At 39.3% G+C, this 20048-nt stretch overlaps 1 protein-coding gene across 6 annotated transcripts in view; it reads right to left on the reverse strand.

Moving 5' to 3' along the window:
- LOC121925608 (granulocyte-macrophage colony-stimulating factor receptor subunit alpha-like) overlaps positions 1-19849 on the reverse strand; it is a 31875-nt gene extending 12026 nt beyond the window's left edge. For 3 of the 6 annotated variants that reach the window (XM_042457946.1, XM_042457947.1, XM_042457945.1), the window contains exons 1-9: positions 19727-19848; positions 14744-14853; positions 12546-12684; positions 12286-12452; positions 10562-10689; positions 9688-9714; positions 6101-6230; positions 4459-4552; positions 2005-2083 (exon numbers count right to left, since the gene is read on the reverse strand). In XM_042457946.1, coding sequence (XP_042313880.1) covers positions 2005-2083; positions 4459-4552; positions 6101-6230; positions 9688-9714; positions 10562-10689; positions 12286-12452; positions 12546-12684; positions 14744-14853; positions 19727-19737 — 885 coding nt within the window. In that variant the 5' untranslated portion in view covers positions 19738-19848. Of the gene's footprint in view, positions 1-2004; positions 2084-4458; positions 4553-6100; positions 6231-9687; positions 9715-10561; positions 10690-12285; positions 12453-12545; positions 12685-14743; positions 14854-19726 lie in introns of all 6 variants that reach the window. The other 3 variants (XM_042457948.1, XM_042457949.1, XM_042457950.1) reach the window with 3 other exon arrangements.
- Between the last annotated feature and the right edge of the window lie 199 nt (positions 19850-20048).

Genomic DNA, 20048 nt, shown 5'->3' on the forward strand with positions numbered 1-20048 from the left:
TGGGTTAGTTCCTAAATTTCACAACTATTTCAGTCCCATTTCTGCATTATAGCTTATAGCAAAATTCTATTGACATGGCTAACACATACAGTAACATTTGTTACTGAGTGTCTCTCCTTATTTTCTCCACGATAACAAAAATGAAAACACTAAGGTCTGGCAATGTCTCTTTGTAGCTAAAGTTTCAATTTTCATAACTCACTTATGTTTAAATTTCCCAATTTTGAATTATGTAAAATTATCTTCTCTGACATCCTATTTTTCCCATCTCTCAAATAAAAATATATGATTTGGAGCAACCAGCTTTAGCACTGAGATGCCAATAAAATGCATGCAGATTAGGAAATAACAGAAATTATATTAGGAATAGATTTTACATATTAAAATAGACAACTGTGAAAAGAGCATAAAAAAGGATGTATTATGCGAGCCAATGCACTTTATCCACTGAAGCCTGTGCACTAATGCCTAAGGCTTTGTCTACACTGTCCAGAATACTCCAGGGGCGCCCTGGCTGCACAGCTGCCCTGTTCTGCTCCATTTACTTTGGCCTCTGTTTCCATACTGTGGTGCCTGTCTACACGGGCATCCCACTGGGTCTAGAATGAGGTGCCCAGAAATGAGCAGATGGAAATGGAGGCCTCCAGGTTTTTCTAAAGATTCAGAGCAACAGGTAAGGTTTTTTTATGCTCTTAAACTCAAGGGAGGACAATGGAAAATCTCCTGTGAACAAATCCTGCCAAGAAATCCCCATGATAGGTTTGCCTTAGGGTCTTGATAAGTCAGAAATGACTTGAAGGCACACAACAACAAAAATCCCTGTTATGGCATGGTTCTGGTGCGGGACATGCCAGACATTGTCTGGACTATCCACACCAAAACCAGGGTATGGGCCATGCATCGTCCATAGACCTAGATAAATATAACTCATTGATTTAATGGGGTTTATGAAAGGGCCTAAATATCCTAAAGGCACCAGATCCCATCTGATCATGGAAGTTAAACAGGGTCAGTCTTTCTTAGTACTTGGACAGGAGAATCACAACAAATAACAGGATCTGTCGGCTATAGTTCAGAGGAAGGAATAGACAAAACCACCTTTGAGTATTCATTGCCTAAGAAAAACCTATGAATCACCATAAATCCACAGGCATCTGTCATATGGTTCATGTAGGTGTGCGTGCGTGCGGGCACACATGCACACACAGAAGTGTTGACTTCCCATTCAGTAATTGAATTAATCTATCTAGTCTAGTTGGGTCTATTATTTGTATCATAAAGCTTGTTGTGAGGGTAGGTTAACTTTGGTCAGTCCCTAGTCTCTGGGGCAGTGTGAAAATGCAGCAGAGCTTGGAAAGTTATTATTATTTTTTTTTAAAAAAAAATCCTGTTATTTAAAGCATTTGAAAAGTAGCCTATTGTCATTGTATTGATGAAAAATATCTTGTTACTTTTTGTGCTGTGTTATTTTTTACTACTTTTGACAGGGACCTTTGAAGTGATATGATAATGGCATATGTTTTGAGCAAAATCCTGTCCAAATATTTCTTTAAAAAGTAACACTGAAATTAGAAACTGTGACATGCTACACCAGTATAGTAATGGTTTCTGTTGCTGAGGGGGAAAATATGAGTATTGTATAGATTAGATCTACTGAGGCCAACATGATTACGTAGCACTGCCAAATAATTCTGGACATTTTTGTGGAATATTTCACTTGCTTAGGTAATCCTTGACTCTTCATTTATACTAACAAAAGGAATTTTTTAGTGACAAAGTGTGTTTAATGAATCTGCCACATTGGTGTAGCTGTGTTGTTGTTTTTTTGACACTGTAAGCCACTTTTAGTCCCAATTTTGGGAGAAAGGTGGGATGATAATGATGGTGACAATGATGATGATGATGGTAATGATCATGATAATAATTCATCTAAAATTAGTTGGCAAATACAGAGAACCATTTGACATCATAAATCATTATTGTTCACTATTATCCAGAACTTACCTCCATGTTTTTGTCGTACTGCTTAATAATGTCTTTTGGTTGTGGGATTGGAGCATTAAGTTTTTTCCATGCATGAGATCTATGGGTAGAATAAATGGGGACATTAGTCAATGTCCAAAATAATTCCTTCCTACAGAGAGTTGTATGGATGAAAGAGCTACATGTGCTTAATAGTATGCACAGAGCATGGACTGATCCAAAAAGGCAGTCGCATGCTTCCTGTGCAAGTCCATGGACTAACTGGACTTGCCAACTACTCTTCAAAGGCAGTCATTTGCAGACAACATTCCAATAATTTACATGTGACATAACCAGATCTCAATTCTCCAGGAATAGGCATAGTTGTTAGTGCAGTTGGCCCTCTATATCCATGGATTCTTTATCCACAGATTCAGGTATCCACAGCTTGAAGGTATATATGTATAAATTCCAGAAAGCAAACCTTGACTTTGCCATTTTATAGAAGGGACATCATTTTACCACATCATTGTATATAATGGGACTTGAGCATCCATGGATTTTGGTATGCATGGAAGTGGGGGTTCCTGGAGCCAAACCCTGGCAGATACCAAGGCCTCAGTGTACTCCAGTCTTGGCTGGAGAAAGGCAATTATTACTACTGCCAAGATTCAGCATCTAAGCTTAGAGCTGGGTACAGAAGAAAGCCCATTTTATATACCTGTTTTTTCAAGGGGAGTGTTATGTTATCCAACATTTAAATGGACCCTACTTGGTTCCTAAGTCATTTAAAATATGTGATCAGAGAAGAAAATCTGCAGATAGTCAGTGACTCTGTTTTCTTGCAGGTTTCTGTTGCTTTTCATCATTTGAACAAATGGCTTTCTCTTTTTCTTTCTGTTTTCTATGTGTTACTAGATACTGATGAGAAAAATTAAAAGTTTTTTTTAAGTGGGCTTTTTAGTCTTTCTTCCTTCATCTACCCCTAGTTGTTGTAGGGGCCCCACTAAGTTTTCTCTGTTTTCTCCTTGGTGTGTTCCCCTCCTAACCAATGGCATCAGGTACAGAGGAAGAAAAACTCAGGTGTTGCTTTGCTAATTCATTTGCGCTGAAACTAGCTCTCCTTTACACCCATTAACCATAAGCCTGGGAACAAATGTTGGAAGGTGTTCTTTTTGGCAGCAAGTGTAGTTCCAACATGACACACCTGCTAACAAATCAATCCCTTTCAATGACTTGTATATGTCCGTCTTGGGACAGGAAGAAAATATGTGGGCATGCAAAAGTGCACCTCATTTAAAAAAAAAACCTGTGGCCTGTTACAGACTACCAAAATAAAGCTGCTTTGGGTCTCTTTGGAGATATGCTGTTTAAATGATGCATGCATCCTAAGAATCCGGAAGCTGCACCAAAGCTGCACTCCAGTGCTTAGGAATAGAATAGTATTTAAATAGTATACCTCCAAAGAGACCCAAAGCAGCTTTATTTTGGCAGTCTGTAACAGGCCACAGTGTGCATAGTTTTTAAAAAGAAGCATCACTACTGGAACCTTCTGGAGGGCACAGTTCTCATGATTGTTTATTTGTTTTGTTAGCATATGGGCATGGAAAAGAAGATGAGGCCATCTGGTACCCATCTTGCTCTACAGTAACTTTGGGGAACCAGCTCCAGGGGTCAGAAATTTCACCTCTTTGTCCCCGACTGTGGCTTTGATCCAGATCAGGCCTTTTATTTTTGCATTTTTGTTGAAATTTGTGTCAATCAGTCACTTCTGAGAAATCAAAACTGTTGGCCTGGGGCCCCTGATGTAGGTTGGAACCACAATGAGGAGAAGATAGATAACCTTCATCCTCTGCATTAAGCTCTTGATCCAGATTAAGATCCCCTGTGCTTGAATCTAGAGCATGGATGGCAACTGTGGTGTGGTGGAGCTCAGTTCACCCTGTACCATGATTGGGCCAAATTGAAGGTCTACCCAGTTTTCACTTGGGGTTTTATATACTTTTTTTCAAGCTGAAAATTGGGATGAGGGTGAGGAATGAAAATGCTACCAGGTGGCATTTGCGCCAATATTTTTTGCACAATTCTGCCCAGTTTTGAGGGACTTGGATGGGCTGTTAAAAATAGTTACACCTGACCCATAGGTTGCACTTTTCCCAACTCAGCTCCAGAAACAGAAAGAAAAGCTGTAGCTGTTAGTGCTCAATCTCAGTGTTTAGAAGAGTCTCTACTGCAAACTTAGCCAGATAGGAATCGTCTTTCTATTATGATGGAACACATTAATGGGACCAACTGAACTATCTTACATTTTCAACTGCTGTTATAGTTGGCCCCAAAGACTGAACTAATCTTACATGGGCAATGAGATTTTTATTTTTGTGTTAAAATTGTAGTAATGAAAACAAAGATCATTTGGCAAATATCAGAAGAAAACCAATGAATTAATATAGTGATTATTTATATGCATATTAATGTAAGAAGATGATTAAGTTTTACCTTTTACAAACCAAAACCAGAAACAGGGTTCCTATGATGGTTCCAACTATCGCATAGATTAGGGTATTTGTAGGGAATAAAATAGAATCAGTGCCTGGGGGAGGGGGAAGAAATCTGGCATTATTGTTGTGCATATTATAAACAAAAGCTGCACATCTCCATAAGTCATGGTTGGATAAGTCCTTGGATACCAGAGAGCCAACTATAGTGGACAGCAGCATATAATTTTATTTTGTTTTATTTAAAAGTGGGGTTTCAGCTCTAAATATCATGGTATCCCTGTAAACATATTGCCCCAGAAGCAGGTACAAAGCTCACATCCCACCAACCCATTTAACTGAAAGCCCGAACAGGAGTATTTCTGAGTCCTATCTTCCTTTTCCTACAGTCACGGTGAAAGTTCTACATGGAAAGTAGTAAGTAAATCTGGAAATTTAGCATGGCTGCAACTGAGTGTCCAGTTCTCTCATCCTGCAAAAGGATGGGAGCAAAGACATTTAGGATTTGGTATTGAAGAATAACCTCTTTTTCCACTAGTGTTCTACTAGGTTTACCAGTATTATAGTTCAATTCTATTTAATGTTGATTTTGAATGACCAAAGGGTGGTCAGTGGGTAGGCATCGGGTACGTAGGTACTCTAGTGATCAGGTGAGAAGAAGGAGCAGACATTTCAATTTGATTTCATTTCAATTGGCAAAGTAACTGAGAAACCTTTAACGTTTTTTTCTCTAGAGAAAAAAAAATCATTTCAGAATTCTCTCTCCCATCGTTAACTCAGGCTTGTTAGAGAAGCTGAGAAGGCAACATTTTGTTCACTGCTCCCCACCTTCTTTTCCAGCTAAGTAACCCAGTTCTCTCTCTCTCACACACACACACACCTAGAAATGTAAGTGAAAAAGAGTTAATTTCATTTATTTCATTAACTCTGTTCTGCCTTGTTGCTTAGAGCTTCACACTGCAGATGAAAGCCAGCAACTGGTATTGGGTGGGAAATCCCAAATCCTCTGATAATTTTTTTTAGCACAAATGGAGGCTGAAATCCTGAAATTATTCCTAAGGTGCAATAGGAAAGAGAGCAATCTTGATTGCATAGAATTTTTAGAAACAATGATAATTTTACAGGAGAAGAGCCTCATGTGATAGACCTTAGCATGCTATTTTTTCTGGCACAAAGCAAGCTAGCATGAAAACTCACATCCTTGACAGGCCACTTCAGCTTTTCTATTTTTTAAAAAATGTACAGTTGCCCCTTGGAAGTTGTGGGGGATCAGTTCTGGACCCCTCCCCCCTGGTGAGTCCCAAAACTTGCGCATGTTCAAGCCCCATAGACTTGAATGGGCCCATGTGCATGTGGAGTGCATGCCACAGGCGTGCACCTCATTGAGGTTAATGGTGGTCATCCCTCTGCCAGTTTTCAAGTCCACGGATTTCAAGTCTGTGGACTTGGAGGGGAGACTGTATAATCTATAAACATTTATACTTTTGCATATAAGAAAGACACCTGATTAAGTTAAAATTACTATCCTATTTGCGTGGCCTCATTTACATCCAAATTGATGTGCATTCAGCCATATAAGTTTGTTGTTGGAAGGATAGAATGAAGATTCTTCTGAAAATAATCAGAAAAAAAATTAATCTTACCAAATTCAATTGGTTCACTCCATTCACCAAATGCATCTGTAAGGGGGCAGCGAAGTTGTGGACGTGTACGAATTCTCAGTCTGTATCTTGCATCCTTAGAGTAATTTTTGGAGGCGATTCCTTCGGGTATCTAAAAGCAGAATATTTATCTACTTCATTGATTGAGTGATTGATTGACTGGTCAGTGAATGGCCACTGAATCGTTTGTGTGCAATTTTTATTCTTTTTCTTTTGGTTTCATTCCTGCCTTCCTCCCCCTATATACGTACACATTATAGCATTTGGTCCTTCAGTTTTAAATCTTCACACTTGAAATGCAAAGAAAAAAAACAAACAAAGAACATTCAAAAATATTTGAAAAATGGTTGAAAAACATGTCATTGAGTGGTGAGAAACTCTGACAAGAAGAATCCTACACTAATGAAAATCTTTGCTGTTTGGGGCTTATTCTGGTATACGGCAAACTAGGCAGGGGAGTTCCTGATGGTTCTTCAGGACCTCTTGGTCCCTTTGCATACAATCAAGCATGGTGTCCTATCACTTTGCTTTGTTTGGAGGGCCTTTTTCTTTTTAAAAACAGTAATTCCACTCTTTCCTGGAGAGGCAACCCCAGATGGTGGTGCTTGATGAATCCTAGTTCAATTCCTGGCTGTTGGCATATGGAGTCCTTTTGGATTCCATTCTATCCCCCATGCTAATAAACATATATTTGAACCTACTGGGAGAAGTTTTGGAATTCAAGTGCCACCAGCATGCTCATGACACTCAGCTTTATTTCTTCTTCTTCTTCTTTTTACTTCTATGCTGCCTGTTTTGTCCCAAGAGCAATACTATGGACTTTGGGTGTAGTAAGGTTTCTGGCTCTCAGGAACACAGCCAGAACAAAAGACTTGTCCACAAATTTCTTAAGTTTCCAAAAGCTTTACTGGTTATAAACACAAAACATGAAACTGATCTCCTTTTTCTCAACAGTCCTTCTTAAATACCTTGCTCTCTCTTGTTGGTGGGTTTTACCTTTCTTCTTCTGTGGGCTTATCTTTCTTCTTTTGTGGACTCATCTTTGTCAAAGGAAAATATTCTCTCCAGGTCTGACTTGGCTGAAATCTTACTACACAACTGAAACTAGCTGGAGAGAGATTGGTTATAAACACAAAACATGAAACTGATCTCCTTTTTCTCACTAGTCCTTCTTACATACCTTGCTCTCTCTTCTTGGTGGGTTTTATCTTTCTTCTTCTGTAGACTTATCTTTCTTCTTCTGTGGATTTATCTTTGTCAAAGGAAAATATTCTCTCCAGGTTTGACTTGGCTGAAATCTTACTACACAACTGAAACTAGCTGGAGAGAGACAGTAAAAGACCCTGGGATTTCCCACAATCCTTGTCTTTCTTAAAGCTGTAGATCTCTATTTCCCCTCCTAAACTGATACATAGGCGGGTTACAGACCGCCCATTTGGGGCGGCCTGCACCCGCCCCTTTCCCCAGTGTATCGGGGCCTCAGCTGCCAGAACAGCAGCCTCCGAGGCCCCGATCTGCCGCTTTTCAGGCCGCGGGGAAGCAGCAAAAGGCCGCTTCCCCGTGGCCTGGGAAGGGGTGTCCTTGGGGCTTCAAGCCCCAAGGACACCCGGCGATGGCGGCGATGGGGAGGAGGAGAAAGGGGCCGCTTGGCCCCTTTCTCCTCCGCGTCACTGGCACAGCCATGTAAATGCTGCGCCCAGTGACGCAAACGGCAAAAGGAGCTCTGTTTCGGAGCTCCTTCTGCGGCCAGGGAAAGGGCACACTATGCGCCCTAGCACGGCGTGATGACGTCATGCCTGCGCCGCCCCGTATAGGGCGCCGCCATTTTGTACGGACTGGGTCTGTATTAGAGTTAGGGGTGTCAGGAAGTGACGCCCCTTTCTAACCCTAATATGGACCCAGTCCGTATTTTCAGGCCCGTCTGTAACAGGCCATAGAAAGCCTAATATAATCTCAACTAAATATATGTCTCAAGAGCATCAAAGATGCTCTGGAGGCATGACACTGCCTTTCTCCCAAAAAGGGACCCAGGGTGGCTTACAAGATAAAAACATAATTAAAACAACACAATAAAAATAAGGATTAAAATAATCTAGTTAAAATATTATAAAATTAATACAAAAACATACAAAAGTTAAAAACACCTTTCTATCGAAACCCAAGAAAGATATTTTATTTCTCTACCAGTACCTGCTGTATGTAATGCACTGAATGAGGGCAAAGAAAGTGAAGTTTAATACACATAAGATGGACATGCTCCTGAGCAGTTTCAAGGCAGATCGAGGAACAGGAATTCAGCTTGTGTTTGAGTGGTTACTCTCCACTAAAAATACAGGTTTGCAGTTTGTGTGAGCTCTGAAATCTAGGCTCTTGAGCATGGATGCTAGGCTTTTTGCAGCAGCCAAGATTGCATTTGCATGTTTAAACCATGTTTTCTTTTCTAGGGATGCCATGGTAAAACATGCCTAAATTACATGCAGCTTGGATTACTGCAATATGATCTATGTGAGGCTGCCTTTGAAAAGTGTTCAGAAACTCAAGCTAGTCAAAATACCCTCAAACTGTTGATTGGAGTTGGTTGCTGGGAACGCACACCTCCCTTGTTACTACAGCTCCACTGGCTACTGGTCTATTTCCGGACCCATTTCAAAATAATAATAATAATAATAATAATAATAATAATAATAATAATAATAATAATAATAGGATTTATTTATATCCTGCCCAATCACTGGGAATCCAGGTGGCTTACAACAGTGGGAATAATACAAAGTACTGGTTGTAATGTTTACAAAATCCTATACAGCTTAGGTCCAGGTATTGGAAAGACAACCCCAACTTGTATGAGCCTGCCTGAGCTCAAGAGAGGATGTTTTGTCAGTTCCACTACCCTCACAGGCAGTGGCATCTCAACCCAGGGTGTCACCCAATTTGGGGGGGGGCTTCTGGAGATGGGGCCCAAAAAAGCTCACCCCTTTCTGCTGTAGTGCCAATCTACTCATGAGTATAACAATATAATGCAGTGAGGTGAAGAGTATGCTTGGCCCTCTTGGAAGGCAGCCCTTCCGAGGCCTTCTAAGTCAAGCATAGTGGTTGTCACTAAGAACCTTCACCATGAGTAGGAACTGACTTGAGAGCAACTAACAGCAACAACAAATATGCCAGATGAAGACTTTAAAAATATTTTTTTCTGGTCCTTATAAAGGTTTTGAAGCATTTTGGAACTTGTTTCCAAATACAGTACTGCTTGGGCCACTGCAGAGTCTTGCCACATTGATTTGTTGATTTGCATTGATTTTGGAAGGTTAATATTTGTATTCATATTTTTATGATTTTGAATTATATGTTAGTATTTACAGTATATTTTAAGCCACTCAGTAATTCTGGGACAGCATACCAACATCCTGAATCACCTGGTAAATAGAGGTACTGACCAAAATGCATGATAGAAGTTACTTTACATCAACTCAGCACACATGTTTAGCTAATGTGGTGTAGTGGTTTGAACATTGGACTATGACTCTGGAGTTCAAGGCACACAACAACAATAACAACAACACTGTACTTACATTCTCAGTTCTGTTTCTAGTTTCATCCTAAGAAACAAATAAAATTATATAGTTAGAATTCTGGTATAAAATGTTTGTTTCTATAATCTCTAACTATGCTTATCTTTACATATTCAGTTCTATGCTGGTAAGATCAAGGAAAGCAGAAACTGCCCATAGCCATTGATTAGGTCACCTGGGTGGGAAGACAAAAGACTGTTGAATTTTCTCCAGATATTTCCTCCTTTCGTTATAAGAAGAATTGTTAGGGAAGGTGCTCCTAAACACCCAGGTCCTGAGACAGACAGCTCCCTTTTTTCTCAGGTGTTCCTGAGTGTTGCTGAATGTGAGGATGTACTTTCCCAGTTTCACTACAGGTCTAGTAGATTCTATTCCCCTCTGTATCCTCACCTCCACTGATTTTCTCCTTGTAATAAACTTGCTTCTTACTAACTCACCCATCTACAACATGTTTTTACCCCATTAGGCACATTAACTGACCTTTCTGTCTGTGAAATCCTTTCTACAGAATATCCTTGTCTTGGGTGTTTGTTATATAGGGTGGGTATCATGGTTTTAGTGTGGTTTTAATGCCTGTAATTTTATATAGCTTTTGGATGGTATTTTTAATTGTTTTATTGTAATATGTTTCTAGAATTTTTATTTCTGATGCACCTTGGCTCTCTTTCAGGGAGAAAGGCAGGATAGAAATCAAATTAATCAAATAAATAAATGTGTGTAACCTTTAGTATTTTTCTAGAGAAGGCTATGGAGGCATAGGATAGAGCCAAACCTAAGGAGTATATCATATATACTGTATAATTTATCAGATAGATATACTGTACCAACAGTGATCAAAAGCTCTTTAAAATACAAAAATACCTTGGTCTGTTACCTTTATTTCATACCAAAAGCAGGATTCTCTGACATTAATGTAAGATGGAGGAGGTTTCCATTCTACTGTACAGTATGTGGATTGTTCCTGGCAATTCACAGTGATATTTCTTGGTGGGCCAGGTTTTTCTGGAACAAAATTGCCAGTACTGTCATTGATAAATGAATATATGTGAAGTTTCATATACATTAAAGCAGTTAACCCTCTCCATAGGCACTGGAAAATCACATACATTGCTGTAGTGTGTGTATCTGGCCAGGGGTATGGTCAGACTTTGTGGTGAGGGATAGTGATCACAGGGTGTGATAAGTGCGCCAAATTCATTTGAGAGTAATTTAATTGTACTGAATTTAATTGTGCTAAACATTATTCATATAAGATTGAGATAACCATTTTTAAAAAAAATGGGTCCTAAACTTGCTAATTATTTATGTAACTTTTTACTTGTGGGACAAAGCAATAGAAAGCAGAAGTAGGTTTTGTTGTGAGATGCCTTCAAGTTAACTTTGACTTATGATGACCCTATCCTATGCTTTTCTTGGCCAGATTGATTCAGAGGAGGTTTGTCATTCCCTTTGTTTAAAGCAAAGGGGGAGTGTGACATGCCCATTGTCACCAAGTTCCGTAGTGGACTGAGGATTCAAATCTGATCTTCAAACCACTGTACCATGATGGCTCACTTTTACTGCTTAATAACTAACTAGCTCAGTGTTGACCTAAGCTCTCCTGCTCCTTCAGGCGAAAGAAGAACAATGATTGGCAGTTCAGCCTTAGCTTCCATCCAACCATCCCCCTTGGCTGACACCCCATTTCTTTTGTACACAGAGGAACCTCTCTGCAAAGCAGTGCCAAATGCAATCTGCCTGTTTGAATGCAAATTGCTGTGCACAAAGCTATATAGTATGTTTTGTGTAGGCAGCACTACTTTCCAGGGAAGGGAACTTGCAAGGAAGTTTGGTGTAGTGTTGGGTGAAAGGAGGTGAGTTGGGGAGTAGATGGGTTGAAGGGATCGAGGTCTTGAGGAGGACCAACACAAATTGCTGCTTTTGGTACCCTGCTACATAAGATAGTTGCATAATTCATCCTAAAGGTGGGGCTTGTGCTGGACTGTATGGACTTTATCACATGGGGAAATCAGGGGAAATGGGCTTTTTAATAAGGATTATCCCATGAAAACCATGCAATCGTGATTAAGATTTTCACACAATGTCATGCTTAAAGGATAATTATCCTGGGAATAACCAGGGAATAACAACAACAACAACAACAACAACAACAATTTATTATTTCTATTTCCCACCTCTCCCTACAGATCGAATAACTGTGAATGATTTGTTGCTGGTTATTCCCTGGTTATTTCCTGGATCATGATACTTTAATTGTAATGTATGTGAAAATCTTAATCACAATCACATGATTTTCACGGGATAATCACTGTTTAACCCCCTGATAAAGCCCTATGATTCCATCTCATGTTTTATGTCTCCTTAATAAAAAAAGGACTGAAGACCTCTTTTTTTTTTAATGAACAATGAAAATTCAAGAGGATGAACATGGAAAATCTGGGAGTGGAAACCCATGATCACTCTTCCATGTTTGTGCCTTTTAGTAGAAGTCCATTCCTAACCACATGGTTCATAAGTATTTCATGTCTACTATTATCATTGAGCAATAAAAAAATAAAGAAAAAAGAGGTAAACAAGGCACTGCCTTCTCTTTCTTACCATGTTTATATGGATACAGTTTATGAACAAGAGGCTGAATTGATTTACTTGATCCATTCACTGTTAAGGTCACTTTGTCTTCAGATACAACCATGTTGACAAAATAGCATCCAATATGTCTTCCAAGATTATTATTTATGTAATGTGGGCATTCTATTTCTTCTTTCCTGTTTCAAAAGATAAAATGCTTCATTTTAAAAAGTGAGCCACAACTTATTTTAATCCACTTATTATCAGTATAAGAAACAAAAGTGAATTACATGTGTTTTAGATAAATATGATACTGAGTGTCTTTTGGAGCCTTTTTGCCAGCTTTCCAAGTGCAATTCATAGAAGACCCCTTAAATGTGTATGAGTTAACAATACAGGATATATTTTCTGCTGATGTTCCATTAGTACCTAGGAAAAAATGAAAAAAAAAACATGTATTATGATCATGCATAACATTAATGTAATATGCTGAAGGGCTGACAGTTCAGGTGTGGACCAAATCATTGCAGTGGAGTTCAGAGATAAAATAGACAGAAAAAAAAACCTCTAACCTTAAATTGTCACTGAAGACACCTTTTAAAAGATTAAGATGGCTAAAATATTGATCAGGATTTCAAAACAGTTTTGAGAAAAAGTTGGAGGAAAAGCATGGCTTCTATAAAGGAGACTGGATTTGGGAAGTGTGTTAAAGTGATCCATGAAATCTCCCACGCCCCTTCACCATAATTTCACACAGTCTCAATCACAGTTGATATAATGAACAGTGTTTATTCTGTAGAAAATGGGGTGATGCTTGAATTTCTTTGAAGACAGCCTCCATTGGTTTGGAAGTCACATCCTCAACTCCTAATATATAACAATTCTCTCACTGTTATACAGTGTGCCTTGTATTTGCTCAACAGAGCTTTTATTTACTTGCTGTATATTTGGTAGGGGAACTGTCATTTTCATCGCCTTTCCTACTAGATTTGCCTACCCATCCCCTACTTAAACATTCAAAACTAATTAGGCATCTGGCTTCTACTTTATTCAGTCATTATCATGTACCATGGTGGGCAACGTCCAGAGGGATGGGCCACATTTGCTCTGAGGAATCCCAGAGCTATCCCTGCCCCTCTGGGCCCCTCAGGCTTGAAACTTTGGCCCCAAATGCCAAATTGTACCCACTGCTGTGAGAAACTGGTAATTTTGTCTTATTTCCTCCATCCCAACTCTAGATTGATGGGGGCCTTTTTTTCAAAATCATAAGTGCTTAGTTGAGGTTGGGCTTTAAAAATGCCTATGAAGGGCATAATTGATCATTTTGGAGCCAAAATGTTGCATCAGAGGGCCACGGCTCAGACCTGGATAGTGGGGCCCTTGGAGGATGCATGTGGTCCATTGTTTGCCTGATTTTGATGTATAAACACACACATAGAGTTATTTAGAAAGTTAAATATGTATGCCAGTTAGTTTCTGCTCCATTAATAAAATATTTAGCCTAAGTAGCAGTTGCATCCCAAATAGCATTTATTGCTTTACCCTCCAGATAGAATCTTGGGGTGGGGGATCAAAGTTAACTCCCCCCCCCCCCCCCCCCTTTTTTTTTCCAAAAAGATCAATTATGCCTTTCACAGGCATTTTTTTTTAAAATCCAAGTTCATTTTTCTATACTGAATTCAGTCCAGAATGAGCTCCTCCACCTTCATTTTTTGGGGGAAAACCATGTTCATGCAGTTGCTAATTGCATGAATGGCATCCTATCTAGCTTGGCACTAATGCTGTTAATCTACCAAATAAAGTCACCTGAAGGGTTGCACTCTAGTTTGGCTTTTGTGGCTGAATGGTGGCAAGTAATGGCTGTGCTATTAGACGCGCACACATTTTCAAGTCGCCTGTCAACTTATGGTGACCTCATGAATTTCATATGATTTTCTTAGGCAAGGAATTCTCAGAAGTGGTTTTGACAGTTCTTTCTTCTGAAATATAGCCTCGAGTACCTGATATTCATTGGTGCTCTCCCATCCAAGTACTAGTCAGGGTTGACTCTTAACCTTTCAAGATCAGATGGGATTTGATGCCTTTAGGGTATTTAGATCTCTAATTACACTCATAGTCATCCTAAATACAACTATGTTTTGCCAGTAAGAAACAAATAGCCAGAACAAGGTAAGATCAGCCCACCCTCTTGTCTCCAAAAACTGATCCCTCTTGCTCTGATCATTGCTAACCATGCACATGATATAAAGCTATTCAGCTGATATCCTCAGATTTCATGAGTTAGGTATAGAATTGCTCTTATGGACACTAGAGAAGTTGAAGCAAAGATAAGTGTAATAAATAATCCAATATGCCACCATGTCTTCAAATAGCACAGGCACTGGAGCATTAGCAATGCTCTCGTAAGTTTAATTTATGAACATTGGAAATGGTTTCAAATCACACAGCAACAACAATAACAAATTGATATATATATATATATACATACCATTTTCCTGTGTAAATGCAACCTGTAATATGGAGCACAACACAATGAGCCAAATTATGTGAATACATCCAAGAATTGTTGTCATTTTTCCCTTTATAATAGTCAAGAACCTAAAATGAAAAAGAGGAATTACTTTATTTAGTAATATTTTTGGTGAAACCTTCTCTTTACAAATGTTATGTAGCTTGCTATTTAAAACAAACAAACACATAGAAAAAAACAACATTACTCCCTAAGCCAAGAAAAGAGGCACAAGCTATACATGTGCAAGGTATTACTAATGAAGCAGTAGTAGTCCAGAACATAATGAAACTGAGTAGTAAACTACTTCTCTGTAGTAAACCTAAATAACATCCTACAGAGTTCTTGGGAAAAGACAGCTAGTATTGGCTTGATAGAAGTAAACAATGTAGGCATATCAGACTACAGAACATACATAAGGGAACACAAATAGACTAGTGGTGAGAAAGCCCTTTGCTTTCTGAGGGCCAAATTGATTTGTAGGACTGGGATAGAGGACATCAGATCATGGTGCACTTTCTCCTTCCACTGATATTGTGTTCAGTGAGAGCCCATAGGGTGCTCTTACTGGACATTGCAGCATTTTAGAGACTTCTGAATATACAACTTATTCCAACAAGCTCTGCAGTTCAATGAGACATTTTATTCCTCCTGGGTCACACCACCTCTCCCAGGTTCCACCCCCTTGTAAAGCATGGGAAGCCTGAATATTTCCAACAGCTCATGCCAAACATGTTTCTGACTTCAGTGTATGAGTTCCAGGAACCATGGAACTCATGGAAAAGAGTGAGTTATCCTAGTGCTAGAGTAGTAGTGCTACTACTGCTGCACTTAAGCTTATGGACCTGGGTTTAGGGGTCTATGATACCTTGGTCTCTGATTTCAGCGTTTCTTTGTCAGTACCATTGGCTCCTCAAAGTCTCAATCTAGTTCCTATCCCCTGAATATCTAGCAGAATTTGGCCTTGACTCCTTGATCCCTCTGTCCAGTCTTTCAGTGTTGAGAAATGGACAAAGTTCAGTATCTTCCTATTCAGAGAAAATCTTTGCCTTATCTTTATCTGACATCCATTTAGACTTCAGAGGACAGAGATCTCTATTTTATCTTTCAAGTTTACCAGACAAGGGAAATTGGAAGTATAATCCAATGGCAATCTGAACACAATCATGGGGTTTAATGTTATTGCGTGATAGCCTACTACACGCAAGTTTGGGCAATGGGAAGTCAGTCCGAATGCAAACATGGGGTTTCACGTTATTGCATGATAGACTACCACATGCAAATTTGGGCAATGGCATTATATTTTCAGGCAATGGGAAGCCAGTTCAAACACAATTCACATTCACATAAATTTGTTAAACGTTCTGGCCCCACTTTCTTTTCATTCAAAATTAAGAGAAATTCCTCAAGTGTGATAAAGTCCTTTGATAAATATTTATTGTTTTTATGTACAGCGCTGTGTAAATCTACAGCACTATATAATAAATAAATAAATAAATAAATAACATGGGAATTTTCTGCTAGCGTGGAGAAAGTCCCTCCCCTCAGATAGTATATACCACTTGTAGTTCCTCTCATGGATGACATGGATAAGCCAGAATCTCCATATTTGTATTGCTTATACATTTTCTGTTACAATTCCAGTAGTCTTTTAAAAAAGATTCCTTGACTTTCTGTTCTTCTTTTCACTTTCAGCCACATGCTAGCACATGCTTCCCTTCTTCTTATCCCAGGCAAAATTCAGTGGTGTGCAAGCATTTTTGTTTTAAACCAAGATGCACAAGGAGCCCACACTTTTAAAACAATTTCATGGTTATTCTAGCAGCACAAGTTTCTTTTAAAACAATGTGTACAATCTTTGTATGCCTTTTTGAAATGTAGATGTATTTCAGTGGCATGGTGCACTTTGTCATGGATCCTGGTATGTGAGTTGAGAGAAATACCTCCTGGACTCATGGCAGTTGTCTACTCCTGAACCAGATCTTTACTGCTGTGGTCACGTGCCTTCAAGTTGTTTCCAAATTATGTCAATGCTAAGGTGATCCTATCATAAGGTTTTCTAGGCAAGATCTGTTCAGAGGGGCTCTGTCTTTGCTTTCCTCTGAAGGTCATTACTAGCTGGTCTTTATTCTTTTGAAAAACTGTGACAGTGCCATCTTAAAGTTGTTACATGTGTGGGAGAAGAAACTGAATAAGAACATCCTCCACATTAAGAGCAATTTTTGGCCCCTTTCATACAGGCGTTTTTTGCCCTGGGTAGATCCGGTAATCTCAATATCGAATATGTCCGAAATGATATTCCCACTACCTTTACCCCAATCGAACCTCCCCGATGCAATTTACCCCGCTGATGTTCACACTTCACAAAGTAGCAATTTAAGATGGAGCCTCCTCGTTGTCAATCAAATGATTTGCATATTCACTTCTGCTGTCATCAATGGTGATGTGTCATGCAGCCATTCGTCAATGGCATGGGTGCTTCCCCCCATCCTTTTAAAAAAAAAAAATCTAGCGGCAATGTTAGCATATTCTATCAACTTGTGAAATGGAAAAACCCCCGCAGAGTGAACAGAGGTCCTCCATTCCAGCTTTGTGCCCAGGTTACTTTATGCCCCCTTCTTTTCATCTTTTCCTCCCTCTTTTCTCCCCTCACGCTCTCCTCAGCCCACTCCCCACTCCTAGGTGCCCAGGGCTAGCTTCTCCCCCATGTCACCCTGCCTCTTTGCCCCTTCAATCCTACTGCGGCCCTGCAATGGAAAGGCATCCACATGGGAGAGGGATCTGCATCTAGCCTTGCTGAGGAAGGCAAAGGGGAGAGAGGGGGATCATAGAATCATAGAAGAGACCACAAGGGCCATCCAGTCCAACCCCCGCCATGCAGGAACTCTCAATCAAAGCATACCCGACAGATAGCCATCCAGCCTCCGAGGAAGTGTGTTCCACTGTTGAACAGCTGTTACTGTCAGGACGTTCCTCCTAATGCTGAGGAAGAGAAGAGAAGGAGGCGGCCAGGGAATGGCTCTCAGTCCCTACCAAACAGTCTCCAAAGCAAAGGGGGGAGGCTGAGGAGGAGGAGGAGGAGGGTGCAGGAAAGCAGAAGCAGGGATCTCAGCCACAACTTTTTGCCTGCAGTGACAGGAACAAGCAAGTGAAAGGGAAACATATGTAGCACAAACATTCACACATTCTATCAATTTGCCAAATTTGAAAGGGAAACATATGCATGTGCATAATCTGTCCCAAAATAATTTTTTTAAAAAGGCCGCTGCTTGCAAAGTGACTGGTGTGAGAGGGAGGCATGTTCTGCCCACTGCCCACCCTCTGACCTTTATCCATCCCCCTAAATGACCCGATCATGACCGGGGACAAGTTCACATTTGCTGGCACCATGAAAGTATTGGGTTTTCCGAAAAGAAACAGGGAAAAAACCTGCTTTCTGAAAACCCGCTCTGAGGGGGATTTGCTCTGGTTTGGGTGTGCAAAACTCGATCCGGGTGTGCAAAAACTGGCGCCAGTGGGAACAACCCACTTTTAATCCAGGTCGCAATTCGGTCTAAAAGGTAGTCTGAATGACCTCTATATTTCTCATACTTTAATCCCAATAACCCATTTAGTCAATTTTTATTAAGAGAAAGAGAAGTTAAATTAGAATTAAGACAAGTGAGGAAAGGGAAAGTAGAGTGAAATACTTGAAAAGAAATAAAAGTATGTGAGATTTCTGGCACACAAGCATCTGGAAAGTTGAGGTCTCCTCTCTCTCTCTCTCTCTCTCTCTATATATATATATATATATATAAATTTTTATTAGAGAGTTTAAAAAGCACATAAATTGAAACAATAAACATATAATAACAGTGACAATAAAACCTACAATAACAAGAACCTAACAAAGTCTATAACTAGTTATTGCACATAATAACAACATTGGCATATACATACAAAAAATAAAATAAAATAAACCCCAACCCATAGATGCTTAGAAGTACATAAAGATTGACTTTCTGGAGTTCGTTCTGATCTACTTTAGGTCCTATATGCTATTTTGAAGTCTCTAAATAAAATCTTTAAAGGAAAATGGAAAAGAAGGAGAAAGAAAAAATCAACTTGGAGTGTAAGTCTAGGAAAAGTCTTGTGTATATTTCCTTTTTTTTTTTTTTAAATCCCAATCAGGAAAACTATATAAGCTTCATATAAGGCTCCTCTTTTTATGGCGTGCTTGTTCCATGAACAAATCCATCAACTATCCCCCGACACTGAGTTTATTCCACTCATATTTGTCTCTGCTGATATGATGTGCTTAGGTTCCCCTGTATATATTTAGTCAACTTTCACGGTGAGAGGTTAGTAAAATCACTAAGTGATGGGGAAAACTTTTTTAAAACTGTATTTTGATTATGTTATTTCGTACGCTAACTCATTTAAGGGCATATATATATATATATATATATATATAGAGAGAGAGAGAGAGAGAGAGAGAGAGAGAGAGAAGCAGAGAAACAAACAGGATACATGTTGATGATTTGGGAAATATCTTCCACTGCCAGGCAGCAGTATCTGAGTGAAATGGTTGGATCCACCAGTGGCTACTAATAATGAGCATCAGTTTCTGTTCCATTCTTTCAGAAGCTGGTGAAGTGATGGCTCCTAAATACTGTAAACATAATTTCCCAGATTGTTCGTTCTTTGAAATATCTTCTGCTCACTGAATAGCCTGTTTATATAGGGTTAGAGCTCTCTGATAAGAAGAATAAACTGAGGAGTCTATCCATGTGAACAATAGAGTATTGGAAAAGCTGCTCATGGGAGATCACAGTGGCTTGTTGTTCCAGGAACAGTGACTTGGGGAGCAAGTGTAGTTAATTGACATTTGGGAGCATTTTTTCTGTTTTCCCTCCTTCAAATCAAAATGAATAATATTTCAGGGTGTCCCTTGATCATTTGCTGGTGGGGATTTGTCCTTACCTTCTCCTCATTCTCTTCCTGCCAGGGTTGAAAGACAGCTGAAAACTGTGAATCACTGTAGCATTAGTAGCTGTGAAGTCTTCTCCTGTAAAGTGGAAAGTGTGTCTGTGTGTGTTGTAAAGATTGTGTTGCATCTGCCTTTTCTTTAGTTCCTTTTTTCACTTCCAATTCTTGTTAGTACAACAATAATAATAATAATACAGAAGTGAAATCCTTTCCTCTTTTTAAAAAAAATATCTTACTTGTATGTCCCTGATTTAATGGTGCATGAAAAATAACTGGGCAGAATTTTTTTTGTTAAAAATATTATTTTCACACAAAA

The sequence above is a fragment of the Sceloporus undulatus genome, chromosome 3 (genome assembly GCF_019175285.1).
Source record: "Sceloporus undulatus isolate JIND9_A2432 ecotype Alabama chromosome 3, SceUnd_v1.1, whole genome shotgun sequence".
NCBI lineage: Eukaryota > Metazoa > Chordata > Lepidosauria > Squamata > Phrynosomatidae > Sceloporus > Sceloporus undulatus.